The following is a 26,763-nucleotide window of genomic DNA, read 5'->3' as shown; positions in this document are numbered from 1 at the left end:
CCGCTGGTGAAAAAACATTCTTGAAATGGAGCTTTAGTTCGTTACTCGATATGCAAAAACACGATACAATGAGCAAATACACGCCATGAAGGTAAAACACCGCGGGCTCGGCCTTCGTGCGACGGAGGCCTGATTCCAGGGAGCGGACCGAAGCTGTGGAACTGCATCTCCCGTCAGCGACTGCGGCATCAGGTGGTACAGTTTTCCTATTTCACGGTACCTGTAGTTCACCGACCACGCCAGAGTGTTATTTTTTTTGCGAAAACTTTTGGGACAAAATGAGTAAACGAACTTGAATAGAATATATATTTCCGGTTTTGCTGAACGAACCTAAAATGAACGGACATGTTTGACCTCGCAGTGTTTCATTGGCGTCCCACAGACACCCCCCCCCCCCCCCATGGGCCATGGCCGGCTCACCTGTCCAAGGTGACTGGACGCGACCTCGAGCGCCTCCCAGAGAGGGACACTCTCCATCGCCAGAGTCTTCCCTCACCTGGTGCCTGGCTCACCTGTCCAAACCTGGAGTTGGGTCGGAACACAACGGCCACGGCCGGGCGGACTCGCCCGGCGACAGAGACCTGGATCAGAGGTCCAGGGTCTCTCAGTGGAGGGCCCTGGTTGCCATCCGAATGCAGCACATCAAAGGCAACAAGGCTGGAATAGCCCGATTCAGACTTCAGGGGGGGCTCGGCCCCCTGCTGGACCTGCTCAAGCACCCCGACCGCTCCAGCAAGACCCTGGACCTGGCGCTGAGCATCCTGGCAAACTGCTGCACCGAGCCGGAGACGCGTCTGGAGGTGAGACATGAAGGAAGCCCCGCCCCCCCCGCTGAAAGTTCAAAGACGAGCCCATTCAAAGCGCTCGTGTTTAAAATGTCTTCCGTCGCAGGTTCGCCGGCTGGGCGGAGTAAACGTCATCGGTAAGCGGCCCGTTGAAGTTACTGCGGTCGGTGTCGGTTTACGGCTCTTTGGAGAATCGAATCCTAAAAATAATTCTTGAAACCGTCTTTAGTGGAGATCCTGAAGAAAAATGTGTCCTTGGAGAGCGTCCAGAACCGAGCAGCCCGGGCGCTAGGCAACCTGGCCATGGACCCCGAGGGCTCCGCCCTCGTCCACGATGCCGGTGAGTCCGGAATCCAGCTGCAGTCCAGCTGCAGTCCAGCTGCAGTCCAGCTGTTAATCCAGCTGCAGTCCAGCTGCAGTCCAGCTGTTAATCCAGCTGCAGTCCAGCTGCAGTCCAGCTGTTAATCCAGATTTGCTGAAAGTTACTTCCAATTCGTTAAACCTTTTCGTTTTGTATTTTAAATCCTTTTTAAATCCTTTATTCTTAATTCCCCGAGGCTGAACGGACTCAGGATGTTCTGTCTTCGTCTGTCTCCGGTTTGTACAGGTGGCGTCCCTCTGCTGCTCCTTTGTGTGTCCCTTTCCTCCGGACCCGAAGACGCCTGTCCTAAACTTGAGTGTGCCCAGTCGGCTGCTCGGGCGCTCCTCTACCTCTCGGACACGCCCTCTAACCGCCTTTCCCTGCTCACCCAAGGGACCTTCTCTGCTCTTGCCCCTCTAATTGCCCCAGACTACCCCCAGGCGCTGAGGCGGGCAGCGCTCAGGACCCTCCATGAGCTTACCCGCGGCTGCGGACTAGAGTGCGCCAGGGACGTGTCCCGCTCCGGAGTCCTCGCTCAGCTCGGCGGCATGGCGTCCGGCGACTCCGGTAAACCTCTCGAGGAGCTGGCGCTGAAAGCCCTGGCCAACATGTGCTCCCAAGGTTGCCTGCGCCCCCTGGTGGGGTCACTGGGGGTCATTCAGAGGTTCGCAGAGGAGGTGAAGAAGGACCCGCTCAAGTCTGGCCTTTACCTCAAGGCGCTCTGCTTATGCTGCAAGGAGGCGGTGAACCGAGCCAAGGTGAAGGCGAGCGGCGGTTTGGAGGTGCTCGTCGGCTTCCTGGCGGCCCATCGGGGTCACCCCCTGTCCCGACTCGCCATCCTGGCCTGCGTCGACTTCGTTTTCGACGAGTCGGCGATGGAGCAGCTGCAGGACTTGGGGCTGGTCCCGCTGCTGGTCGCGCGTCTCGTCGAGGAGCAGTCCGCCGAGAAGACGGACGTCAGCCTGTCCTCCGGCGTCTCTCCGACGGAGCTCCTGCCTCCGTCGTGCTTCGACTCCTTTGACTTTCCTCCTCCCGAGGGCTGCAGGAAGGAGGACGCCGGCCGGGAGGCGGGGCTGTGCTCCTCCAGCTTCCTGAGCCTCAGGTACGGAGAGTCGGAGTCGGAGTCGGAGTCGGAGCTCTCGCCGCGACCCTTCCGTGGTTCTGATGTTTTCTGTTCCTCCTCAGGTCCTGGTTGGTCTCTGAAGGCCTGATCTCTTCTGAGGGGGACCTGCTGGATTCCTCTGGTGCTGAGGGGGATTGGGGGGGCGCTCCCGTCCCGCCACCGCCGTACCCTCGGACGTCCTCCCCAAACCCCGAGTCCCCGTCCACTTCTAAAAAACCTGCCCAGCCCCCTCCTGCGTCCCACCCGTCGCCCTCATTAAAAGTCAATGCCCCCCCTCCCTCTGCTCCTCCTTCCTCCAGTCTCCTCACCCCCCGAACCCAGTGCGGTTCCTCCTTCCCCTCCTCTCCTGCTAAAACGGCCCAAACGCCGGTCTCTCCGTCAAAGTTCTCCTCCCCTCACAAGAAGAGGCAGCGAGCCCCCCCAGCAGCCTGTCTGACCAACGTCACCCTGGACGCCCCCCCTCCCGTGTCCCGACCAGCGTCCTACCACCACCCCTACCACCCCGAGCCCTGGACTCCCGAATCGCCCATCCTGCTGCTGCTGTCTCGCTTCTCCCACGCCGCGGACCCGAGCGCCGCCCTGCTGAGCTCCGGCGTCCTGCCCGGCTTGCTCTCCTACCTCACCCGGCACCGGGACCCGAGCAGCAGGTGCTTCCGTATGCTTTGCCGGCTTAGCTGCAACCCAAATTGTTTGCAGGCGCTGCTACGAACCGGTTCTGTTGCCCTGATTCATTACCATCTCTGCCAGAGACGGGGGGGACGGCAGGGGGACGATGGACAGACGGACCGGGTGAAAGCCAAAGTGAAACAACTTGGTGAGAGACGCGTCTCATTAAGGCTACGCTAGCGTGGGCTAGCAGCTAGGCTAGTCGCGCGGTTCCGATTCCGTCCCGGTTCTGACGGGCCCGTCTCTGCAGGCGTCTCTCTCCTGAGCAACCTGCGGGTCCAGTGCGAGTCCGGGTTCGGCTCTGGGGTTCTGACCCACGTGATGCTCTCCGGTTCCGAGGCTGACAGGAGGAACTGCGCCCTGTCTCTGCCGTTAATCTGCAGGTGAGTAGGGATTATCTTCACCCATGAGTCGCGAATAATCCAGAAGGTGTGAGTTATAACCCCCCCTCCCCCCCCCCACAGCAACAGGTCCCTGTTGAAGAAGCTCCTCGTGGACGGCGGCGGGCTCCTGCTGGCTCTGCAGCCCCTTGGCCGCAGTGAGGATGACGATGTTGATGAAGAATGTGGACGGCCCCCCCGTTCAGGCCTGACGTCTCAGCCGCTCTACTTCTCCCTGCTCATTGGCTGCTTGTCCGCCCTGATGAGCGGCTCCAAGATGGACGCCGGCAAAAAGACTTTCAAGCCTCTTGGAACGCCGTCGGTCTGTAAAATGGACAAAGTTCTGCCCCCCCCCTCGAAAAAGCCTCGCCTGGGAGACGCCTGTCCCTACGGCGTCTCGGACTTTGACCTTGAGTTGCTGCTGGACGACGGGACTCGGGTCCCGGCCAACAGGGAGGCTGTGGTCAGCGGGGGGGGGGCGGCGGGGGCCGGTTCCGAATACTTCCGGGCCCTGCTGAGAGGTGGATTCGGTGAAGCTCGGGCCGAAGGCGGCGTTCGCATCAAAGACGTCACCCCGGGGACGTTGCTGCCGGTGCTGCACTACCTGCACGGGTGTCGCCTCACCGAGGACACGGAGACGGCAGTCCAACGTGAGGGGAGGGGACGATGCCGGATGTTGGACGCGTTGGTCCTCGAGGGGACGGAAGACTTGTCTTTCCAGGAGACGGCGCTGGGCGAGGCGATGATCGGAGCGTGCAGGTTCTTGGTGACGGAGCTGCAGGGCGAGTTGGAGGACCTCTGTGTCTCTCTGCTCCTGTCCTCGTCCACCGGAGCAGCCGGACGAGCCGCTGAAAGCGGCGCTTCTAAAACCGACCAGGAATCCGTGGAGGACAGCCTGGCGAATCGGACCTCTGAGTTAGAACTGACCGGTTTTGAGGTGGCGGTGGAAAATATTCCCGGACAGACGAAGAAGGAGAATATTTCCCGAAACCGGCCCGACGGGGACGAAAGCCCTTTTGGTGGGACGGATCAAAAGTCCCTCGGAGGAGTCGGGTCAAACAAAAGCGTCACGTCGGCGTCCAAATCAAAGACCTCGATGAAAAGTCCGGGACGGATCCTGAAATCGGCAGTTCAGGACTCTCTTTCTCCTTCGGGATTTGGGGGCGGAGCCACGGCCCCGTCCGCCCTGCTCCCCCAGGTGTACTGGTTCTCCCAGCGGTACAGCTACCCGGCTCTGGGCCGGGCCTGCCTGTCTCTGCTGGTGGGCTGTCAGGACTGTCCCCGTCCCTTCCTGTCCAGCGCCGTCGCCGGGGACTGCCTGGGCCGACTCGCCAGAGAGGCCGACTGCCCGGAGACTCTGAAACGGGACCTGCTAGGTTTAGCGACGGCGGCGCTCGGCTGAGCGTCTGTGGAAGAGTTGCCATCGCGTTACTTTAATCAGATTATAACTCATGATCCTTTGATGTTTATAAAAATACATCTGTTCAGAATTGATGTAATCTGATACAAACGCCCCGCCCCCCCCGCCCCGTCGCGTGTGCGCGCAAGAAAGTGTCATTTATCTGGAACCGCCGGCTGTTTATTTTGTACATAGATATTATGATATTATTGATCGGCTGATATCCAGGGGACACGTATTAATTTATGCGACTGAACATATCGCTGGAACATCTGGCTGCTCGTCCCCCGGGAAAGATCGGAACGTAGTTTCCAGATGAAAATCCTGTAACTGTTCATTAGAGGCGTGTCACCAATCATTAAAAATATATACGCTTCAAGAGGTTCGTTCATTCGGTTCATTTACGGGTTTTGCGCCGGCACCTGATCCAGAGTCCACATCTGGAGTGAAAGGTGCTTTTTTTTAATTTTGCTGGGAACTACTTTCAGCAGCGGATGAAGACGTTTGATGGACCGGTGGGGGGGGGGGGGGGGGTTGCTTTTGGCGTCTGGATTAAACGACACACGGCGCCGGTTTTAATGCAGCAAAAAAGTGGGTTTTATTATACGTTTATCCGGACGCTGTGTCCGATGGCGGCGGCGGCGGCGCCGATCCTCTAGCGATGGGAGTCCTCGTAGCCGTCGGGCAGAGCGTTGGTGTGAGCGTTGTGGAACAGCGAGTGGTTTCCGTCGCCCCAGGGGAATTTCTGCAACGAGATGGACGTAAATTCAGCCGCGGGTCGGTTTCCCCCGTCGCCGTGGCGTCGGTCGGTTTGAGGCTCACTTTGCTGCGGATGCGCAGGTGCGAGTACGGCACGAACTCCGGCGCCTCGTGGGGATGCTGCTGCATCTTCATGTAGGCGTTGACCATGCAGACGGCGACGCCCGGGAGGGCCAGCACGAAGCTCAGGATCTTCCAGGTCCTCGCTGTGAAAGCGGAAGCGTCAGTCAGGGTTCGACTACCGAAGCGCCCGGCGCCGCTCCGACGCACTGACCTCCGCCCTCGTGGCTCGACGCCGCAGCGAACACTCGACGGGCGGCCAAGCCGACTGGAGACAGAGACATCTGCAGAGGGGGGGGGAGACGTTTTATTGTCCAGGTAGAGACTCTGAATTATTCGGCCTTCATTACTGCCCAAGCTGATCGATGTTAATGATTAAGGGGGAGGGGCCTTTCAGCGGCGGGTACTTAGCCAACGCTAGCTGCCGCACGGCCTTGCAGCGCCCTGCCGTGTAAATAACCGCCTGCAGCTGCTGCCGTCTATAAAGGGGGTTGGTAGATTCAAGATACTTTATTATCATTATGTAAACGTAATAAAATCGCGTGAAGGCCCCCGGCTTAAGGCACGCATCGGAACAAAAAACAAACAAATTCTCTCTCTTTTAAACAAAAACCAAATTCTCTCTCTTAGTAAGACAAAAGCTTACCTTTCTCAGGTGTGTGTGTGTGTGTGTATGGGGGGGGGGGGGTCTCTTGGTTCGCTCGGTAGCTCCTGCTGTTTTTGCTGAACGCTCTCCTTCCTGCTTGTTCGTCCTTCAGTCTGTCCTGACCTGAACTCAGTGTGTCAGACTCCTCCCAATCCTGCCAGGCGCGCTCTATGCCAAGAAAACGTTATATTTGTCTGAGTGCAGAGGCGGGGCTAGTGAAGGGGGGGGGGGGGGGGGGGGGTTGGCGCCGCTCCAGCCTGCATTAGAAGGGCAGACGCTTTCATTGTTCGAGTTCGGTTAGTTAGTGCAGAACCGTCTCCTTCTGACTTCTGCTGTACTTTCGCCTCGTCGCCACAGCAACCCAGCGTTCTCCACTTCACCCTGTCCTTTGCATCGTCCTCCTTCACTACGTCCAGCTTCTCCTGGGTTGACCTCTAGCCCTGTTTCTCTGGCAGTTCCATTCTGGCCATGTATATTTTTGAACCTGTCCACCAGATGGCGCCGCCCGGCTCCCAACATTGTCTTTCAAACGGAAGAAGATAAATGTCCTTAAGTTTTAAAGTAATTCGTCATCATTAGTTATTGTTAACCTGCATGGAATCTGCACCTTGATGAGTATTTTTTTTTTTTTTTTTAGCACATTTCCTTTTTTGGGAGGGAAAGTTTAGTCTCTTTTCAGATTGTTCAGTTGTTGGTTCATGAATTTCGCGCCGCCGGTGTCGTCTTTGTCGTCTTTGTCGTCTTTGTCGTCTGTCCTGGCGGCTTCGGGCTGGTGTGAACGGCGTCCTCAGCCAGCCGTGATGTCAGCCGGTCTGAACGTCGAGCGCTTGTGTTACCGTGGCGAGACGTTAAACACCAGCTTTGAAGACGGCGAGCTCAGACTTGTCTTGACAGGTTGACATATTTGCCTGAGCTGCCAGGTCCGTCGGAGAGAGGAAAAAACTCGCTCGTCTTCCGCTACCGGGGGCCGAGATCAACTCCCCGGACCGACTTCCCGCGCACGGCCTCGATGGCGTAGCGTTGGCTTGAGCCTCTTAGCAACGCCGCGAAAGGCTTGTCTCGACTTCAATCGTTGCGACATTCTTAAATCATATGGCAGACACATTTCAAACGACTAAATCCAAGCGCTTTGAGTGTTGTTACACTAAACCCGCACTCATTTAGCCTGAAGCTATGGGTTTAGCTTACAGGAAAAACTTCAGTGTCCCAGAATGCTAGAATCCACTCTGGCCTCATTGTCTTACTTTAGTAGAAAAATATTATTTTAATTTGGTTTCCGTCGCTGTCAGTCACGCGTGCTAGCGGAGTCCGCTAGCTTCCACCTGAGCTGATGTCTCTGAACTACACAGCAGCCGTTTGTCTCCGGGATGACGGACAGCTACGTGCAGAAAGAAGCGATTCACGACGGTTTTCGGCTTGAACAGATGACGGGCGGTGTTTCCATCGGTGGGTGGAGAGTTTATTCTCATGCAGCTGCCGCAGGAAACTCTCTAGACTCAACACGGGAAAGTGCCACGAGACTGAGACAAACACGCACGGCGCGGCGTGCAAACGCAAAAACGGTTGAGCGCCAACATCCCAAAGCAAACACAAATTTATATTTGATTAGTCTGACACACCCGGCAATTAATATAAGGAATAAAGGAGTCGTTCTAAACTCTGGGTGAAATGTGCAAATGAAAATTGGGCTCGAAACCCGCCTAATTTCACCTGCGATGCTCTAAAATCAGAGCTGCTCAGCCAGGTGCAGGTTCAGCGGCATGGAAAATGTTCGTTCAGTAGGTCTTTGTCTTCCTCACCGAGCGTATTTATGCTACATTTAGCTGAACGCTAACATTTAGCCCCCTGGAGGTGGGCCACGGTGTCTCACAAGCTGCAACGAGAAGGGCGTGAAACCACGAATAAACATGAAATACCCACTCTGGAAGTTACGAAAGAAAAACGTGTCAGATTGTTCAAGTTGTTTTGGAGTTTTCTCTGAAAAGTGAAGGTGAGGAGTTGTCTGGGACTGAAGGTCGGAGCCTTTAAGAGCATTTTGGTTTATTTAAAGGGCTAATATATACTGGATTTTAGTTTGTGTCACTTGTGTCCTCCACGGAGGTTCTTCTTCCCCCCCCCCATTGTTTGTTTGTGTGTTTGTTTGGAATATGCACAAATGTCCGGATGGATTTCCACGCAAACCAACCAGCTCGGCCCATCGAGTCCAAGAACAAATGTTCTTCCTGAGCCGTATTTCTGCTCTCTTGTAGACGGACAGCACACGAGCCCACATGGAACGTGGTCTGGACGTATATTCTGCGGTGCTCCGTTTCCGCTGCAGTGGAGCGTCCATCCAGATGCGTCTCCGCAGACGGATTCCTTGTTCTGATGGCGTTCTCTGGGTAAATGGGCCAACGCCGCCGTCTCACCTCCGACATCGACCTGCTCCTCTTTCTTGAAAAGTCGACCCTTTCCTCGTGGATCCGATCCGACCTCTCAAACACGGAGACGGGTGAGTCAGATATGGGTTCTGTTATTGTCTTGAGCTCGGCACCGCCGGGGGAGGCGATGCGGTGGTCCGCACATGTGACTTCGGTTTAGCTGGATTCCTTCGGAGCGTGACCGTCGTATGCCGTTCTCCATCCAGACGTTTGCATTGAGCGCGAGACATAAACTCAAACACTACATTAAAAACCGGGACCTCACACGCGAGAGCGGCGTCGACGCCACCTCGGGCCGATCTCTTCTGAGTAGAAATTTATATCCGCTTGAAATAAGAAAGAGAAGCATAATTATTGCTAATAATAGGAGTAAAATCAGATAAAATGGCCATTAATCTTGAAACAGAGAAATTAGTACAACATATTATACATTTCAAAACACAAACGTTATACAATAATATTTAAAAATTGGGTGGATTCACCAGCTTCAGTCTCGGAAGCGTCATCAGCCGTCACCACCACCGGCACATAAACGTCTCTACGGAGCCTAAGAGCTAATAAATCCCCAACTACAATGAATCATAAAGCGCATTTATCTTTCCCCACACTTGCCTCTTTGGGTTTCCATCCTGGTCCTGGTGCGCTCAACATTCTGCAGGACTTTTACATCAGAAAGTTCAGAACCAGAACCGGTGTGACTGTTCCTTAGCAACAGACGCCAGCTTCTGAAAGCGAATGCTTCCGACACCACAATGCCGAATATGTTGAAATTAGGATTGTCCCAACCTGAGGGCACCCTCTGCCTTATCTCATGAGGAAGCGGGGTTGACCTTTCATAACCTGAGCTTTCACACCAGTCTCTGTGCACGTCTCTGTGCACGTTTCTATTTCTGCTTGCGTGTTCTTGAATACGCGAAACGTTCTCCTTTATTTAGTCTCTTAATCTTCATTCCTTCCACATCTGGGCAAAACAATCAAAGACTGGTCGAGATAAATTATTATACGCCTCACTTTTGACACATCATCATCACATCATTAAATTTGTGCTGCCCCTTTCACGTCTCACGCCATCTGGTCCGGCGAGCGAGGAGACGGCGTGAGACGGTGCGAGCTTTCAGGTGCAGGAGAAAATGCCATATGTGTGTATGAATGGAGACGGGCCAGACGGGCCCAGCGAGTGTGTGTGGAGAGGGCCGGGGGGGGGGGGCTGGTGTATGGAGGAGAAGGGCGTATATAAGACATCGGGAGCAGTTGTAGTCTTTCATCCGTTGACCTGTCCGTCACATCGCTGCTCGCTGTTTCTCCTTCATCATGCTGGTTCAAGCTCTGCTCCAGACCTCGCTGGTTCTCTGGTTGGCTCGGCAAACTCTGCAAGGGGGTAAGGGAACGTCGGACAGAACCCCGGTTCTGTTTACGTTCTTCGTCTCGGGTCTCACGGGGAAGTTTTCTATGTAAACACTGACAAAGTTAACCGATTCAGCTGCAGCTTTTAGACGACCACGGCCCCCCCGTTGATCGATATAATCTATCTATCGATAAAATGCACGGTTAATCCAGTCTGAATGAAGGTAAATTCTTCTTTACATTCGGGTCACCCCGTCAAAGGTCTTTCTGTGCAAAGATCCATCTGATGGACGAGCATCTCCGGTGACTCACTTTCACCTACCTGCTAACTATCATCGCAGGATGAGAACGCCGCTGCCACGGCGGCTTAAACTCTTTCATCCTTTGGATCAAAGGATTCGATGAACGGGTTTGGCGGCTGCGAGTAGAATCTGGCAACCGATTGTGAAATGGCTCAACGGACTCCTCATTTTCAACAGTTATCTGCTCTTTTTAGCACGTTTGCACCGCGTTACCTTCGTTTTCCTTCAGGCATGCATCATTCGTAATAGCAATGATGTCCTCGAAGAGGCTTTCAGTAATAATTTCATTTGAATTGTACTCACAGTATCGTTTGATCTGTTAAATTCGATATTCAATTCAATATTCACGAAAGTCATACTTCTGCTCTGTTGTCATTTGTAGGAGTCAAACCTCAAACTGTGTCCTGGGGGCGAGCTCTGCCGGCCAGAGGTACGTAGCGACGCTCCGTTTTAGCTCGTATTAGCGTATTCATGTGTTTTAGGAAATCTGAAAACTAAAAAAGAGCCGTTTCACCTGTTTGTTGAGTTATTTATTTAGCAGCAGTTTAGTTTGCGCTAACTAACCACGTTTGAAGGTTGACTTTGAAGGACTCTGTTTTGTTCTTAGGCGTTGGCATCGGAGTAAAACCTGGAGGTCAGTGGTTTTCTTAGCATCTATCAGCTGTTGATGCGCAAAGACGGGCGATGTGAAATAACATGCCACAAGATCAGCAGCTCAGCTTAGACGTATCATTTGTCTGCATTGCTAGACGGACGTTAAACCGTCTGTTGAAACCTTTTCCCTTAGTTGTGGGGGCCCTCGGAGCCGTGGGGAACCGATATGGCGCCAAAGCAATGAGGGCGGGAAGTATGTGCAATTTATTGTTTAATTTCTGCTCGCAGAAAATATTTATTCATTCGTGTATTTTTTTCTTTCTCCATCTGAGTTGGACGTTATCCCGCGGCTCAGCTTGGTGTCGGTAAGACTCTTAAGTTTCCGCTGGTTGTTTATTTATTTTAAATTCTCCCGCTGCCCAACAATCGTGTGCTGTTGCTTTGTTCCTATCAGGAGGTTACAGAGCTCTTGGATTAGGAAGCAGAGCCGGCCTTAGACCGGGCGGATACGGAACCCAGGGCGCCTACGGAAACCAGGGCGCCTACGGTACAAAGACACAAACGCTATCATCTTCCATCGATTCCATCCATCTAGATCGGCATCCATGATCATTAAAATATTAGATTGTAAAATTAATTTTAACGTTCAGGGCAGGAGCAAGAAACACCATTTAATGATTATGAGCTCTCTTTGGTCTCTTCCTCCTCCTCATTTTTACTGAAGATTAAATAATTTAACAATTGGTTTCACAAAAATAAATGACCCACCAACTTAATTCAGCTCAAATACCAGGACAGCGCCAGAACCTTTAAGTTGAAACTATATGTTTATGGTGTTTACAGAGTTTAGTTTTTATTTTAATCTCTCTCTTGATGACTCAGGTGCCGGTCTGGGCATGGGGACGGGTCTGGGGGCTGGCCATACCAATGGACTGGGGATGGCTTTGGGCCAGGGAGCGAAACGTGGTAAGACTGAATTAAGTATAAAAATTAAATATGAAATATAAAGAAATCAAAGTTGTATTTCAATGGATTTTCTCTCTCTCTGAGTTTGACCTATTCCTGAGAATTTGCCGGCCCTTACGACGGTGATCTTGTAAAATGCAGCATTATATTTAATTGTGCACATTTTTATCTTTGCATGTAAAATAAGGTACTGGAGCCATGCAGTGTGCGCCTCAGGCCTTTGCTCCCACAAGGAAAAAGAATCAAGACGTATCTTACATTAACATTTCCAGTCTTTGTTCTTTCCAGCTTATGGTGCCGGCCTTGGAACTCAACCAGGTAAGTAATTACACCATTTGTTGCTTGACTTCTGTACGTTGCTGTTTTAAATTTAACCTTTTTGTCTATTTGTTAGATCTCAGCTAAGAGTGTTTCAGTCTTTCAGGCAAACACATGATGTGTATTTTATTATGTAAAGGTGGTAGCAATGTAATCAGAGTGCTCTAAAGAGACTTGCTCACAGACTTGTTCTTTGTCCTTTGAACATTTTGTTTCCTCACCAGGATATGGGACTTTTGCTGGCATCGGCTATCCTGGAGCTCGACCAGGTGAGTGACGAATCTAGTTCTCCCTCAACACTCCTGGTCAGGTCAGAATTATATGCTGGGGGGTTGATTTCTCCCATCCCATCCCATCATTATTGGCAGAAGATCCCACCCGTGCTGTCACAAATAAAATGAACAGATTGCTCTAAAGAGACATGGATGTTCGCTGGGTAGTCTTGCAAAACAGAATCTTTGTCAGACAAGTTTTACACACAACAATTTCCACTGGTCTTTCATCACTGCCTCCACTAGAAAAGGTACAAACTATTTGGCCATAGGTAAATCAACAGTTCCCCCATATGCTACACCACTGGACAGGGGAGTGAATCCTTCCCTTCGGCTTCCCCTGGTCTCTCTGTCTTAGTCTGTCTCTGTTCTGTGTTGTGACCTCGATGATGCTGATTTCATGACGCCATTTGTTTGCATGAAATTACATCTCATCTACTGTAAAATCATCATCATCTTCATCCCAAGGGAGGCTCGTGCGCTGATGTTGGACTGTCTGTCAGTGTTTAATCTGCATTGCATGTTGCATGGGTTGAGTCTTCACATCGCCGGGCTGTCAGAGCGGGTAGGAGTTGGGCGCGGGGTCAAAGTTCAGCTTTGAACTGAAACGTTCTGCTTTCGAACGCAGTTTGAATCCGTTGTCCTTGTCGCACACTGATGCCGTCTGGGTCCGGCGGTGTCTCGTCTTTGTCCCGTAACGCCGGTGTGTTTCGTGTCTTGATGCGTTCGCTCTGACTCGATGAAAACGGCTTTACATCGCCTCAGGTTGTGTGGTTGTTCAAGCAGAACTAATCTCCGGCCGTAATGGGTTTTTGTCTTCTCCTACCCTCTTGTATGCTCTGATTGTTACTCTGTTTAATCAAAACCAGAACTTTATGGCATCGATAGAGTCCTTTATTTAACTGGAGGAGTTTCAATACTACACGGTACGGTTCAGATAGCTTGAAGTGAAGCTCCAGCCCTATTTGTGACGTTGCTCCATATTAAAAACATTATGACCTTCAAAGAAGCTGTTGTCTCTGAGCCATCAAGAGGTCGTGAATGCATCATGATATTTCTCTGCCAGGTGTGTCTACGGCAGATTTGGGGGTACCTGAGATGGCCGATCTGGGCCAAGCTGCTCAAGATCTGAAGAGAGAAAAGGGCAGAGGTCTGCCATATGGGAAACCAGACAGAACTCGTGGACTCGAAATGCCTGACATGAGGAGAGCAAATATACACGATGTCACTTCTCCCGAGTTACAGACAGGAACTAGCTTTAGACCTGCCACACTCCCTCCTGGAGGGGAGGTCAAAGGCCTTGATTCACTGGACAAGTCTTCAAGTCTCAAACCTTTAGCAGCCCTTGATAAACAGGGTATAAATATGGCTGTTGCACAAGCACAAGCGGGAGAAAGCTATCCGCCTGCGGTCCAAGAAAGAAGGGCCATGGCGAGCCTTGGTGCCACGCTGGTTACTGGGCGTGAAAGACAGCAGCTCCCTTTTGATAAAGACATCGGAAGTCGGAGTTCTGCTTTTTTGCGGCTACTGAGGGCAAGAGACTTTGATTTGTTCACCCGACAAAATCAGCAGATGAAGAACTGTGGATCCACCTCCCATTTGCCAGATGAATTTGAGATCAATCGCCACGAACATTTAGGTGCAGAAACGCAGAGCTTACCAACCAAAGGTAGCAAACATCTCGAACGAGCAACTCCTCAAGAAGAGAGAACTTACCGACTGCCTCTCCCAGAAATTCAGGATGCCAGAGGTAATTTATTCTCTCCTCCACAGCATCAGCCGACGAGAAGCTACTTTCCCTCCCCAGCAGACAGGCAGGGTGTCAAAGTCGTTGGGCTTTGGGGCTCAAAATACGAAGGGGCCGAATATAGAATCACTTCTCGAGGTCTTGATTAGCGTATTGATAGCTTTGCATGATGCAGCAGGGTGTCGTGGTAATCGTGTTGGTTACTGTTGCCTCGATTTGTTTTACATCTCTGTGCTTGGTTTGTACTGCTGTTGTGCTTCAGGCCGTGCTTCGAGTTTATTTTAGCTTAGCATCTGGTCCAGCTGTCACGAACCATGCGTGTCTTCGTGTATAGAGAAGTATTCTTTAAAGTGTGCATGTGTGAACAGTGCAGGCTTGGTTCGGTTTGGATTGGATTAAAAATACATTGAACAAAGTCCAGAGTCCAGAAAGACTCAGGCACACAATTAAAATGAAATAAACTTAAAATACTTTGAGCAAAGAGATGACAAAGAAAAACATAGAGAAATAAAAGAACGATGCTTAAAAAGAAGGTGCATCTGGTGTCACATCTGGTGTCACATCTGGTTTTGGGGTTCGGCCCATGAACGTCAGTGCCGTGTGGAGAAGGTAAAAACCACCCAACCCTGGAAAATGTGTTGGAATCTTTTTCTTATTGTTCCACCGTCGGCTGCTTGATTCAAACTGAACATCTCTTTATGGAATCACCTGAACTATTATGTCCTGGTTTATCATGTGTGAAATGTACAAATGGTGCTGGACAGATTTCGGGGTCCAGTTCCTTTTGGCCCACAGCGGGCGATGAGGTGGCGATGCTAACCTTGTGTTAACCTCCTCCACAGGTTACGTCGGTGGAGCAGGGAACTACCCGGGGGCCAGTCTGGGCAACGGGGGCTACGGACCAGGTAACAAGGTGTAGCACATAACACGAGAACGGTTCTGGGCGGCAGATGAAGATGTTGGGGGAGTTTTACGCCGCCACATGTTTTACCTCACAGGATTGGGACAGGTGGCATACCTGTGGGGGGGTCACGGCAGAGGTCATTGTTAGTCTTTAGGAGGCAAAATCAAGTCTGTGTTGAGTAAAATATGTCGTGTTTTACAGCCGGCTATGGCGAGGGAGCAGCAGGATACCTTGGCGCTATGGGAGGCAACGGTTTCGGTCAGTGCAAACTCAGTTTAAGCAACAAGTAACGGGACAGCCAGGAAGTCCATTCCAGTACGAATCGGCTCCATTTTTAACATTCGTCCCCTTCTCTCCACAGGTTACGGGAACGGTTATGGGAACGGTTATGGGAACGGCTACGGCGACGGCTACGGAGCCGGTGAGTGAAAGGAAAAGAAAAAGCAGGGCGGGTTGGGTGGGAAACCCTGCGTGAAGTCCGCTCAGTCCACAGACGTAAAGACGATGCTAATTAGAGCTATGTTTCAGGGCTCGGTTACCCTGCAGAGTTAGCCGATGGTGCCAAGAACAAAGCAGGGAAGCGTGGAGGTAAAGGTTTGGAGGCGTGTTAACGTGGCGTGTGACGGCACTAACCCGTAGATGCTTTAACCCTCGGAAAGCTGGCAAAATAAGAGGCCTGCGAGGAAACCGAACAACCGGCGTGGTCCTTTATCCGCTGGGTGTGGCTACTGTCTCTTATTCACAGAAACTGACCAGTTTATTCTGGTGGTTTCTGAATTCCAGCTCCTCTAGATGCTTTATTTTTATTTTATTTGCGTGTTAATGGATGGAACGTTTCTGGTGTGAATACTTGTTTGTCTGTTTGGCGTTTCCTTTCAGCCCTCGGTACGGGAGCCTATGCTGGACCGGTCCAGGGGGCGTACGGTAAAGATTTACTTCCTTTCATTTTTCACACACACTTAAATGCTGTGGAAAGCAACTGTTTTATATTCCTTTATGTCCTAATTTATGTTTCATGTCTTAAATCCTCTCTCGTCGCGTCTTCATTCAGGAGCACTCGGTGCCGGACCGGATTCCAACGGCGGCAAATACGGTGAGCGGCGCTGACACGGCCTCGTCCTTCGGTCTCGTTTTTAGCCAGACTTCTGTTGACGTGGCTTTCCGGGCGTGAACGAGTGAAGCCAAAGGTGAAACGATGAAACGAGAGAAGTGACTCTGCGTCTGCCTTTTTTCTGCAGGAGGAGGCGCTGCTCAGGTTCCTTATGCTAACGCCCCGCTGATTCCTACCGGACTAGAAGGTTTGACTTCATTTACATGAAATCTGTGACGGTTGGAGGGAATACGGTGCACGACACCTCAGTCAAACCGCGCTGTTGGTTTTCACACCATCTACCAGAACGTTTTAACGCTTGCCTTCTCGTCAGGTGACGTCGGATACCTGCATTCTCCTCAGCAGCTGGCGCTCGGTGCTGAAAGTGCTAAATCCGCTAGCAAATACGGTGAGAAAGATGAAGCTGTGTCGTTCCCACAGACCTAAAAGTCGGCGTAGACGCAGTAATGGAAGGCCTTTTCTCTCAATTTGTTGTTGTTGTTGCAGGAGCTGGAGGATTCGGAGGTCAGCAAGCAGGTGAGTTTTAAAATGAGAGGGACTTCACTGTTCTACGTGGAAAAGTGGATCCTTCAGTTCTTTAGCGCTACCTGAAGCCCAGAAAGAGACCAAAAGTGTGCATGAGTGTATTTTGTGTATTTTGTGTCGCGTGTTTTTGAATGGCTTGTGTCTGACAGGATACGGAGCTCAGCTGGGAGCAGCTCAGGAGGCCTTGGGTGAGCGGGAGAATCCCAGAATTCCTCTCTATCCCACCTTTGTTTGTTCACACCAAACAAAACGATGTTTCCGTCTCGCTCTCTCTCACCCCAACCAATCAAAGCAGAGGCTCCGCCCGCCCTGAGGCGTGGCTCTGCTGGAGGTTTCTGCCTGTTAAAAGGCAGCTTTTCCTCACCTTGGTCTTCTAGCCCAGCTCTTTTAAAATGCTGTGGCATAATTTGATATGATATTATTGTTTTATATTTTAGCTCTAACTTCATACATCATTGTGGAGCCTGAACGGCCTCCGATTAAAGTCAGGCCTTTAGTTCCACGCCGTCAGACATGTTTGTCCCACCGCCGCCGCGGTTCCCCCCCAGAGAACGTTAATAATGTAGAACCGTGTCCGTCGTTCCTCAGGAGAACAAGCCAGGAAGTTCAGCGGCTTGAGCGACCCTCATGCAAATGGATACAAAGGTGAGCATGAAGGCCTTTATCTCACTTCTGTCTGCCATCAGCCAATCGCATCCATCTGTCCTGACGCTTCTGTCCTCCCGTCTGTCATCAGGCTAATCCAGATGGCCCGGACTCTGACCGCCGCCACGATGTGTTCACTGTCTTGTCTTTTTAAGCTTCTGGCGTGCTCCTCTCGTGTTGTCCTGTCATCTTGTGTGTTTTGTCTCTTCTTTTTATTATTATTATTAACCTCTATGTCTTTCTCCGTGGACGTCCTCGTCCATTTGTCTCCATCGACACCTGCAGATGTTCGCCGCAAGTAAATTGTCTCTGTTTTTTAGATAAAACGCAGGACGGGCGATGTCGCCGTTTCAATTATGCGTCACGTGATGCAGAATAGATGCTTCCTGAGCAAAAGGTGTCTGCCTGCACGCCTTCTTCTCTTTAAAAGCGCAGGAAGTTTTACCACATCCTCACGCACGACACCGTGGAAACCAGAAGACGAACACTCGAATCGAAAACCAAGAGATGAAACAGCAACCGTGAAGCGTTCAGATATTTTTTCCTTTATTCGTGATTAAAAAGTTCATACAGAAAACACACAACTTGATGTTTTAAAAGTGTATCTGGTTAATAAAATGCTCAAACAAGACGTTGGCAAGCAAAAAGAAAAAAAAAGGAGCGCAAGGAGAAGTTTATATGTAAAAGTTGCATTGAATAAAACATATAAAGGAACTTTAACGTCTGCTGCTTATGCTTTTTCTGTCGTATGACCTTCTGTCGAACATAAACTACGAAGGAAGCCTGCAGATTTAACCCTTTAAAGCCCGCACCATGAAGCAATCATCAGAACACTCTCATTTTTGTAAAATAAGGTTTTAATGGAACCTTCTGACAAACTTGTCCAAAAAAAAACAGTTGCAATAAAAAAAAAGTGCATGTGTTGGCTTGTATCTATCAGCTTTTTCTGGGGGGGGGGGGGCATGTGTGTCAAAGATGATACGTTTGGCAATAAAGGGTTCAACCCTGAACGGCGGCTGTCAGTTAGGAGGAAGGCAAAGACGGGTGGCGTTAACCCCGCGCCCACGCTGACATTCTGGGTTTGCGTGTGAGCCGGTTTCATTCCCGAGCACGCCCAACTGTCGCAGGATGGCCTTCGGAACGGGGTGGGCGTGGCGTGACACGTACGGGCTCTTTGGACTTTGGTTCATGGGTGTGGGGATGTAGGACTCGCACAAATGCCCGCCCAGACTCGGCGCGCATTTCACCTCCGTTTTGAAGAACAGGATCCCGTGCTGCAGGACGCAGAGTTCTTGCTTGACTCCGGCAGACAGGTCTTGCGTGCATCCCCCAAGCAGGTCGTCGTCCCACTGGCTGTCTTCGTCCCACACTTCAAACCTCACTTTGTGTCCCGCCGTCAGATCCTGGAGGCCCAGGTCGATGGCCGCGGCCCAGTGCGGGTTGTTGTTGTTGTAAACGACTTGAGAACGGCGGACGAGCTGCGTGTTGAAGAACAGCTTCACGTAGCCGTCTGTGGCCGTGGTGTGATCCCCCCAAAGGTTCGAAGCCCGTTCTACCGTCACCACGACCCGGGCCATGCCCTTACGGGTCGGGCAGCAGTCCCGGTTTACAGCCGGCTCATTGTGGCACTGGCAGACGCAGGAATCCCTGGGGTCGCTCTTAATCCCGGCCTGACAGGGAGCGCTGCAGTTCTTCCAGAGGCCCTTCTCCAGGATGTAGTGGCTGATGGCCGAGCGCAGGTTCTGCCGCCCCAAACCCTTGGGCAGGAGCTCCTGGAGGGGAGACAGCGAATGCGACAGTATGTCGGGATTCTGCGGAAGAGTGTTCACCCATTCCTTGTAGGCCGACGGGTTTTTGTCAGCGGAGAAGAGAAGATCCGGCTCGGTCGTGTGACCGCCCTTTATTTCGGTGAACCTATCAGGGAGAGAGCGGTTTGAGCCAGTTTTCCTTTTGCCCTCATTGGCAAACGTTCCATACCTGGAAAACGGGAAACGTTCCCTACCTGTCCCGGAACATGTCGGAGAAGGATGCCTTGCTCTCGGCTTTTTCAGCGTCTTTCTTGCAGTGTTTCGTTTCGACTTTGACCGTAGCCTTGATGTTGGCGGTGACCTCGGCTCCCAGGCACATCTGCACCTCCTCCACGCTGACGCCCTCCAGGCTGGCCTGGCACTGCCTGACGCTGGTCACGGACAGAACGCTTCCTCCCAACTTCACCTGGGATCACCGGTTCCAACACGCTGCAGCGTCAGAACGTCTTCTACCTTTCAAATAAATGTGCTCGTTTTGATTCACCTTGGTGATGTAATGGGTGCCAAAGTCGTCGATCAGCTTGGAAAATCGGTGCTTGTTTTCAAGGCTGTAGGTTTTGGGGAGCTGTTTCACTGCTTTTATGAACTCTTTGTGCAACTTTGCGGCGCTGGACACGCGGTAGCTGTTTCCACCGGATGAAGAAAGACACGTTAGCACGAAACCGGTACTTATACACATACACATACATTCCTTTTCTGAGACGGGAAGCACACGGGGGAACCCAGCCCAGGGTCCCGGTCTTACCTGTAGTACTCACAGGCCAAGCTGTGGCTGGTGAAGCTGAACTTGTCGCTTTTGGTTTTCTGCATGGAGTACTCGGCGAGTTTCGAGTGGGTACCGGCGAGCATCAGCGAGCCGCCGTGTCCTTTAGCGGTAACGTCGAGATTGGCCTGCCAGTTGTTCTCCACGGACGCGGTGCTGGAGCTGACCAGGGACTCGCTGGATTGGTGGAGCTTACCGGACACCTTCCCGCTGCACGAGTGCTTCGACCTCCAGTCCACCACCGACAAGGGGAGCTTTTGCTTTTGGCTTCCCAGATAGGGGTTGCTGCAAAGGGTGCACGACCCGTCGGCGCGTTTCCACGGACTCATGTCGACCACGAAGGCCCCCTTGCGTTCCATCTTGGTGATGTCGAAGCCCTCGCCGGCCAAATTTGTGCCTGGAGCCAATTCTGCATTCAGGCACTCTTCGGGCTCCCCCAGGCTACATGACTGAAGGGAGGGGGGAGGGAGGGCGAGCGCGAGAAAAGCGAAGACGCAGCTATTCGGCAGGAACATTTCGCTGTCGCGCTGGGCGGCGGGCTATCCTGAAAAAAAGGAGTATTCCAGTTAAGCTAACGTGAACGAATGAAGCGGTGGATTAGTACTTGACAATTTTACCTTTTGATAAACACTTTTTAAATCAAACTGTAAAGTCCGATCATCCTCCTCCTATTCTTTTGAGGCGCACCTCAAGGGTACGGTTTAGGACCTATTTAGTTGCGCCTTCGCTCAGGTTTACTGACATAGAAGAGGACATTTCACCGCCTTTTAGAAATAACCGGTACTTTAGAGACATTTACTCACTGCTGCAGGGATGAGGTGTCGACACTCGACCCGAGGACTGCGTAACGTATTCAAACGACCTGAAAGAGTATTTCAATGTAAGCTCGTCGGCACAGACTCGCCTTCGTCCGGCCCTCTTCGTTCTGCACTTGCAAAGCCGACTTAGTGCTCGTCAGGGGGTCTTGGAGGAAGTGGTGGAAATGGTGATGATTCTGATGATGAGCTGGTCGCTGCTGAGGGGCGGAGCCGGTGGTCGACAGACAAACTCAAACAGATAGTCGACAGCGTGACGGGGTTTCCAGTCAATAAGGAACCCGAGACCACAAACCTGTCATTTCTCTGAAGAGGTTGTGACAAATCACTTGTTCAATAACCCACTCCTAAAAGAAAGATAGATGGATGGATGGATGGGTGGATAGATAGATAGATAGATAGATAGATAGATAGATGGATGGATGGATGGATGGATGGATGGATGGATGGATGGATGGATGGATGGATGGATGGATGGATGGATGGATGGATGGATGGATGGATGGATGGATGGATGGATGGATGGATGGATAGATAGATGGATGGATGGATGGATGGATGGATGGATGGATGGATGGATGGATGGATGGATGGATGGATGGATGGATGGATGGATGGATGGATGGATGGATGGATAGATAGATAGATAGATAGATAGATAGATAGATAGATAGATAGATGGATAGATGGATAGATGGATAGATAGATAGCTGGATACCGGTTGATAGATAGATAGATAGATAGATAGATAGATAGATAGATAGATAGATAGATAGATAGATAGATAGATAGATAGATGGATAGATGGATAGATAGATAGCTGGATACCGGTTGATAGATAGATAGATAGATAGATAGATAGTTTTTGTGTAACAAACATCATTGCTGTCGGTAATAAGTTCTTTCTGTCTGTCTTGTCAGCTCAGGTGGTTTTAATTAATTCAATGTGTTTGCGTTCAGTCAAATGCGGCCAACCGGCGTGAAACCGGCCCCGGTCCACCGGTGAGAAACCGGAAATCGCAGGAGTTCGCCTTCAAAGTTAAACAAGATCTTTTACACAAAGGCCGGTATATTTTTAGCTGGATACCCGTCTGGATACTTATAATGGAGGCGTAAAAATCAATTTCCTTTTTTAAAATCAAACCCGTTGATTATTCCCAAAAAAATTACAGAAAACGAATCCACTTCGTTTAAATTGACTTTACTCAGATCAGATATTTGGGAATTTCACAGGCAAGACGCTCGGGAACAAAAAGTCACCGGATCGTAGGTGTTTTATTTTGAAAAGAACAAGCGGAAGTTCCGTTCTATTAAAGCGTAGCTCGAGACGGGGAGGAGAGAAGCGATGCGGGGCGGGGGTGACTGGAGGCCGCCTCATGAACACTGCGTTTCAGGGGACCAACGCTAACTCGGGATAATGCTGGATTGTAATTTAATACAACATGTTTGGAGAAACTGACTTCTCGGACCGGAGTCTCGGCTCCGAACACGCAGCATCTCGGTAGCCGCCCCGCCCGGCTTGCTAGCCCGCAGCACTCCTGAAAAGCCCTCCGGAATCAAGTCCACTGTTTTTAATCAGGAAAGCTAGCCGGCGCCGAACCGAACCGAACCGAGCCGAACCGAACCGGGGAATGTGGGCTTCGCCTGAAGTAAAGGAATGAGCTGCTAGTCGGTTCAAGCTAGCGGCGTCTCGGAGCCGGATGGACCCCCCCCCCCCCCGCAGCGTCCCGGACCGGGATCTGGACCCGCCGCACCGGAATGCTAACTTCTGAGGAAGCGGCCCTAACATGACGGGGAGCCGCGCGCACGCTCTATGGACACCGAATGTAACCGCGATGTAGCGTCTCCACCATGGACCGGCACCGGCGGCTGAGAGCGAGCGGCCGCGGCGCGGGTTCGCTGTTCGCCGGGCAGCGCCGCGGGGAGCAGCGGCGTGGCTAAGAGGCTAACGCCCCCCACCCCCCACACCCCCCCCCGGACCGATGCCAACGCAAATGGTCTCACGCAAGCTGTTCGTCGCAATAATCCTGTTCAACGTGCACGTCGGCGTCCGGTCCGTCCCCGGCTTGTTCGGCGGGGTCGCTTTGACGCTCCTGGTCGCCATGGCGTTTCTAAACGGACCCAGGCTGCTGGACTGGGCGAGCTCCCCCCCGCATCTTCAGTTCAACAGGTACGTCCTGACGGGGTACCGGCCCGCCTCCTCCGGGCAGGACTGCGTCAGAAGCCTCTTCTACCTGCACAATGAACTGGGGAACATCTACACCCACGGTGAGTACGCCACGATCCGGGTTTCTGGGGGGGCCCTGGATCAGATCGGGGACGGGGACGGGGACGGGGACGGACAGCCCCATCTTATTGCCTTCCTTGTTAGAGATTGATCCTGTAATGTGACCCAGCAAACCGCCCCCCCCAGACGGATCCATATCGACCTTTAGGATCCGGTTCAGAGAGTCGGATGTGTCGACTCGGCAGATCTCAGATCTGCTTCTTCCGCGTTTCAGGAGCAGCTTTTGTGTAATCCTGCTAATGTAGTTATTAATGATGTAGTCGTGACTTGTTCTGTTTGTTGTGTGTTTCTCGTGGGGTCGGTTTTCCTGGTCGTCCACGGTAACTGATTACATTTACTCGGGTACTCTCTGCGGTTTCCTCCGGGTTCGTTTCCCCCCCCTAGAACTCCCGTGGGTGTGAACGGCTTCTCTCCTCGTGACCCCCCGATGACCCTGCGGGTGTATCCCCCACATCAAACGATCATTCTTGCAGGAATAACTTGAGTATCTGTGTTAAATTATTCGTCTCCGATCTATTCTGGAGGGAATTCTTTAAATCCATACCATGAAGCTGGAGTTACGACCCCCCCCCCAACGTGCACCCTTAAGGTCGCGACCCTATAAGGATGTGATGTGAACATAATTTGTTTGTGCCGCTCCCCGGCTTCAAAGACGCCGGAACGTCTCGTAAGCGATAGATCCGGTCTGTTTTGCATACCGGCTGGAATAACATCCTCAGCTCAGGTGGGGGGGGGGGGGGGGGGGGCAGGCAGAGGTGACACTCTTTAAATAGAAGAGCCGACGCCATCACTCCGATCACCTGGCTGGGCTGGGAGAACACCTTGACATTGGGAAAAGCAGAGTGAGCAAATAAAAGGGAGTGCAAGTGTTTGGGGGGGGGGGGCTCACAGGGAAGGATCAGGTTTTCTCCATGTGCTTCAGACTTCTCCCCCCCCCCCCCCAGGCATCCCTCTGGTTTGCTTCTTGGTGCTGCTCCCTCTCAACATCCCCTGGTCCCAGATCAGCGTCACGTGGCTGGGCGTGGTCCACTTCCTGGCCTGCCTGTCGCCCCAGCTGGGCTCCGTGGTCTATCACCTCTTCATGAACCACGAGGGGGGGGAGCCGGTGTACCACACCCTCCTCAAGCTGGACGTGTGTGGGATCTGCATGATCAACACGCTGGGTGAGCTCCCCACGCGCTCGCTGTTAGCTCCGCTAGCTCTGCTGTTAGCTGCTGTTAGCTCTGTTAAGTTAGCTGCTGTTAGCTCTGTTAGGTTAGCTGCTGTTAGCTCTGCTAGCTTTGCTGTTAGCTCTGCTGTTAGCTCAGCTCTGTTAGGTTAGCTGCTGTTATCTCTGTTAGCTCAGCTCTGTTAGCTCAGCTCTGTTAGGTTAGCTGCTGTTAGCTCTGCTAGCTTTGCTGTTAGCTCTGTTAGCTCAGCTGTTAGCTCCGTTAGCTCTGCTGTTAGCTGCTGTTAGCTCCGTTAGCTCTGCTGTTAGCTCTGTTAGCTCTGTTAGGTTAGCTGCTGTTAGCTCTGTTAACTCAGCTCTGTTAGCTCTCCACACTGACCCTCTCTCGTCTCCCGTCTCAGGGGCGCTGCCCATCGTCTACAGCACGCTGCTGTGCTACCCGTTCATCCGCACCGTGACGCTACTGGTCTACGTCCTGCTATCGAGCCACGCCATCTACTGCGCCGTCACGGCCCGGAGCAGCGTCCGCCGGCTGCGCTCCTTCGCCTGGCAGGCGGTCTTCCGCTTCTCCTTCTTCCTGCTGCGCTGGGCGGGCTTGGGCGGCGGCAGCCCCACCTCGCTGCGCCACTTCCTCACAATGGACGCGCTGGCCGTGCTGGGCGGGGTCATCAACATCGCGCGCATCCCGGAGCGGTTCCGCCCGGGTCTCTTTGACTACTGGTGCAACAGCCACCAGATCATGCACGTACTGGTGGTGGGCTCCATCCTCTACCTGCACTGGGGGGTTCTGGACGACCTGCTGTGGATCAACAGTTACAACTGTCCATCGGACTGACCCCGCCCCCACGTGGGATGTTGGAGGACGTCTGGGGGGGGGGGGAGGCGACGATGTGTTTCATGCCAGCAGCTGCCAGTTCATGTTGCCAAATTAGCGTTGTCTGAGTCGTAGCACATCCGCTGCTTCCTGCGCTAACACTGACTCATAGGTGACCCCCCCCCCCCCCCGTCTCAAAGCACCTCCCCCACGCACCCTGAGCCAGATACGTCTTCTCCCCTCGCTGTGACCTCACTATTAACGTTAAAGCCATGCATGGAGTCCCCTAGCATTAGCTGATAATGCACTGAAGGCCCCCCCCCCTCAGATGGAGGAGACAGTGTGGGGGAGGGGTGGATCACATCAGAGGCAGTACATCCCCATCAAACACGCCACCGTAGCCATCCTTCTCCAAAGGGCTTCGGATCGCAGTGGATCCACGCAGACGTTGTAAATACTTGTACGTATCCATGGAAACGAGAACAAAGTTATCAGGAAAAAAAAAAAATTCCCGAAGCTTTGAAATGAAATATTTTCATCAAATGTTATGCCAAAGTGTGAGAGGTTGGTTTATTACTTTAATGGATATTATTTCATAAATATGTTCAAATATATTATTTATAATAATGATGGCGCCGTAACGTTCTTAGTTTTAATACATCTCATTTCATCCGATAACGTTATTTATTTCATTCTGAGCTGACTCAGTCAGTTTTGCTTTTATCTTCTTTATATTTTAATTAGGTTTTAAGTTCCGAATCCAATGTGACATTTTTCATCGAGCTGATGCCATAAAAGTGGATTTAAACAGAATTAATTTATTCAAGCCCAAACTGTCCTTTGATCAGCGGAAGCGGCCGTCGTTCAGATCCACGGCCGGTTTGTGCGTTTGTGTCGTATCCAGAAGACGAGAGAAAGAGAGGAAGCATGCTTCACTCGCAAAACAAAAACCTTTGATTGCTCAAACCAAGAGATGAGGTGTGTGTGTGTGTGTGTGTGTGTGTGTGTGAGACCGCTTTGGGAAGGGGTGGGGCTTGTGAATACCTCCCGATCTATGCATTATCAGCCGAAGGATATGGATTTGTGACGGATCGCTCCGACATCCTGTTTCTCCCACTTCTCAGGGTGCCGTAACGGTAGCTGTACCATCCGAGCTCCGCCCTCTGCAACGGGGGGGGGGGGGGGGCAGTTCGACCGCCGCTCGCCTTCAGAGACTTTAGTTAGTCTTTCTGTTACATGTAAAAGTAACCTGATTACATCCGAGTGAAAGAGTTTAACACTATTAATAAAATGGAACATGAACTTTCTGGTTAAAGTTGTCCCAAACAAAAGGAAGAATGCTTTTCTTTATAATATTAATATATTCTTCACTATCAATATTGTTTTTAGGAAACAAAAGATTGAATTAACGACCCCTCTTAAATGCACCCCATACCATTATTGACCCCCCCCGCTGGCTACTCATGTATGGAAAGGAAAATAATCATTAAAATATATATATATTATTATTATTATTATTGTTCAGGGGGCCGGGCCAAATGTGGAGGCGGGCCGTAGTGGGGGGGGGGGTCGCTGGTAGCCAAACTGATTCCTGTCCTTCCTGTTTCCACATCGTGCGTGTTTGAGCTCTGCTCTCGAACCCATGCGAGCGTGAAGCCTGCGTGTTCGGCGCTGGCGGCGTTCCCAGAGTGCATCGCGATCCCGATCCATTCCCGGCCTCCGGTTAGCGTGACAGACGGGCTCTCCCTCCATCCCCAGTCTCCAGCAACGATTGTGCAATA

At 51.8% G+C, this 26,763-nt stretch overlaps 5 protein-coding genes across 5 annotated transcripts; 3 read left to right on the top strand and 2 right to left on the bottom strand.

The window, feature by feature from the left end:
• The first annotated feature begins 407 nt into the window (after nt 1–407).
• On the top strand, nt 408–5,060 carry armc5 (armadillo repeat containing 5). Its single transcript, XM_068749918.1, has 7 exons — nt 408–800; nt 892–922; nt 1,015–1,125; nt 1,393–2,248; nt 2,332–3,083; nt 3,186–3,318; nt 3,400–5,060. The coding sequence occupies exons 1-7, from the start codon at nt 408–410 to the stop codon at nt 4,715–4,717; spliced, it is 3,594 nt and encodes a 1,197-aa protein (XP_068606019.1). The 3' UTR covers nt 4,718–5,060.
• Nucleotides 5,061–5,291: 231 nt separating this feature from the next.
• cox6a2 (cytochrome c oxidase subunit 6A2) lies at nt 5,292–6,309 on the bottom strand. The gene is made up of 4 exons (XM_068750069.1): nt 6,180–6,309; nt 5,748–5,817; nt 5,537–5,679; nt 5,292–5,459 (listed from the first exon to the last, which is right to left on the bottom strand). Exons 2-4 carry the CDS (start codon nt 5,815–5,817, stop codon nt 5,370–5,372), a joined length of 303 nt encoding a protein of 100 aa, XP_068606170.1. The 5' UTR covers nt 6,180–6,309; the 3' UTR covers nt 5,292–5,369.
• Nucleotides 6,310–7,546: 1,237 nt separating this feature from the next.
• On the top strand, nt 7,547–18,235 carry LOC137905479 (uncharacterized). The gene is made up of 19 exons (XM_068749723.1): nt 7,547–7,625; nt 10,628–10,675; nt 10,853–10,879; nt 11,033–11,092; nt 11,294–11,386; nt 11,722–11,805; nt 12,094–12,123; nt 12,348–12,392; nt 14,985–15,047; nt 15,248–15,304; nt 15,408–15,467; nt 15,926–15,970; nt 16,098–16,139; nt 16,285–16,344; nt 16,471–16,545; nt 16,644–16,673; nt 16,832–16,870; nt 17,271–17,327; nt 17,419–18,235. The coding sequence occupies exons 1-19, from the start codon at nt 7,547–7,549 to the stop codon at nt 17,421–17,423; spliced, it is 999 nt and encodes a 332-aa protein (XP_068605824.1). The 3' UTR covers nt 17,424–18,235.
• A 111-nt stretch (nt 18,236–18,346) lies between these two features.
• LOC137905478 (perforin-1-like) lies at nt 18,347–20,413 on the bottom strand. The gene is made up of 4 exons (XM_068749722.1): nt 19,881–20,413; nt 19,620–19,758; nt 19,330–19,541; nt 18,347–19,241 (listed from the first exon to the last, which is right to left on the bottom strand). Exons 1-4 carry the CDS (start codon nt 20,411–20,413, stop codon nt 18,347–18,349), a joined length of 1,779 nt encoding a protein of 592 aa, XP_068605823.1.
• Nucleotides 20,414–22,707: 2,294 nt separating this feature from the next.
• On the top strand, nt 22,708–25,003 carry paqr4a (progestin and adipoQ receptor family member IVa). Its single transcript, XM_068750308.1, has 3 exons — nt 22,708–22,981; nt 23,945–24,163; nt 24,570–25,003. The coding sequence occupies exons 1-3, from the start codon at nt 22,708–22,710 to the stop codon at nt 25,001–25,003; spliced, it is 927 nt and encodes a 308-aa protein (XP_068606409.1).
• Nucleotides 25,004–26,763: the final 1,760 nt, after the last annotated feature.

Source organism: Brachionichthys hirsutus, chromosome 16 (genome assembly GCF_040956055.1).
Source record: "Brachionichthys hirsutus isolate HB-005 chromosome 16, CSIRO-AGI_Bhir_v1, whole genome shotgun sequence".
Taxonomy (NCBI): domain Eukaryota; kingdom Metazoa; phylum Chordata; class Actinopteri; order Lophiiformes; family Brachionichthyidae; genus Brachionichthys; species Brachionichthys hirsutus.
The sequence above is the reverse complement of the archived record's forward strand: the minus strand, read 5'-3'. Positions and strand labels throughout refer to the sequence as shown.

Excerpts from the sequence above, each read along its gene's own strand:
- armc5 (XM_068749918.1), top strand. The coding sequence starts at position 408 with ATGGCCGGCTCACCTGTCCAAGGTGACTGGACGCGACCTCGAGCGCCT. Across the intron at positions 1,126-1,392 it reads CGCCCTCGTCCACGATGCCG|GTGGCGTCCCTCTGCTGCTC; the intron begins GTGAGTCCGGAA and ends CGGTTTGTACAG. Across the intron at positions 3,084-3,185 it reads AGCCAAAGTGAAACAACTTG|GCGTCTCTCTCCTGAGCAAC; the intron begins GTGAGAGACGCG and ends CCGTCTCTGCAG.
- LOC137905479 (XM_068749723.1), top strand. The coding sequence starts at position 7,547 with ATGACGGACAGCTACGTGCAGAAAGAAGCGATTCACGACGGTTTTCGG. Across the intron at positions 11,093-11,293 it reads CAAAGCAATGAGGGCGGGAA|GAGGTTACAGAGCTCTTGGA; the intron begins GTATGTGCAATT and ends TGTTCCTATCAG. Across the intron at positions 16,871-17,270 it reads AGCAGCTCAGGAGGCCTTGG|GAGAACAAGCCAGGAAGTTC; the intron begins GTGAGCGGGAGA and ends GTCGTTCCTCAG.
- cox6a2 (XM_068750069.1), bottom strand. The coding sequence starts at position 5,817 with ATGTCTCTGTCTCCAGTCGGCTTGGCCGCCCGTCGAGTGTTCGCTGCG. Across the intron at positions 5,680-5,747 it reads GTCGAGCCACGAGGGCGGAG|CGAGGACCTGGAAGATCCTG; the intron begins GTCAGTGCGTCG and ends CCGCTTTCACAG. Across the intron at positions 5,460-5,536 it reads ACCTGCGCATCCGCAGCAAA|AAATTCCCCTGGGGCGACGG; the intron begins GTGAGCCTCAAA and ends ATCTCGTTGCAG.
- LOC137905478 (XM_068749722.1), bottom strand. The coding sequence starts at position 20,413 with ATGTTCCTGCCGAATAGCTGCGTCTTCGCTTTTCTCGCGCTCGCCCTC. Across the intron at positions 19,759-19,880 it reads TTGGCCTGTGAGTACTACAG|CTACCGCGTGTCCAGCGCCG; the intron begins GTAAGACCGGGA and ends CGGTGGAAACAG. Across the intron at positions 19,542-19,619 it reads GCACCCATTACATCACCAAG|GTGAAGTTGGGAGGAAGCGT; the intron begins GTGAATCAAAAC and ends CGGTGATCCCAG.
- paqr4a (XM_068750308.1), top strand. The coding sequence starts at position 22,708 with ATGGTCTCACGCAAGCTGTTCGTCGCAATAATCCTGTTCAACGTGCAC. Across the intron at positions 22,982-23,944 it reads GGGGAACATCTACACCCACG|GCATCCCTCTGGTTTGCTTC; the intron begins GTGAGTACGCCA and ends CCCCCCCCCCAG. Across the intron at positions 24,164-24,569 it reads CTGCATGATCAACACGCTGG|GGGCGCTGCCCATCGTCTAC; the intron begins GTGAGCTCCCCA and ends CTCCCGTCTCAG.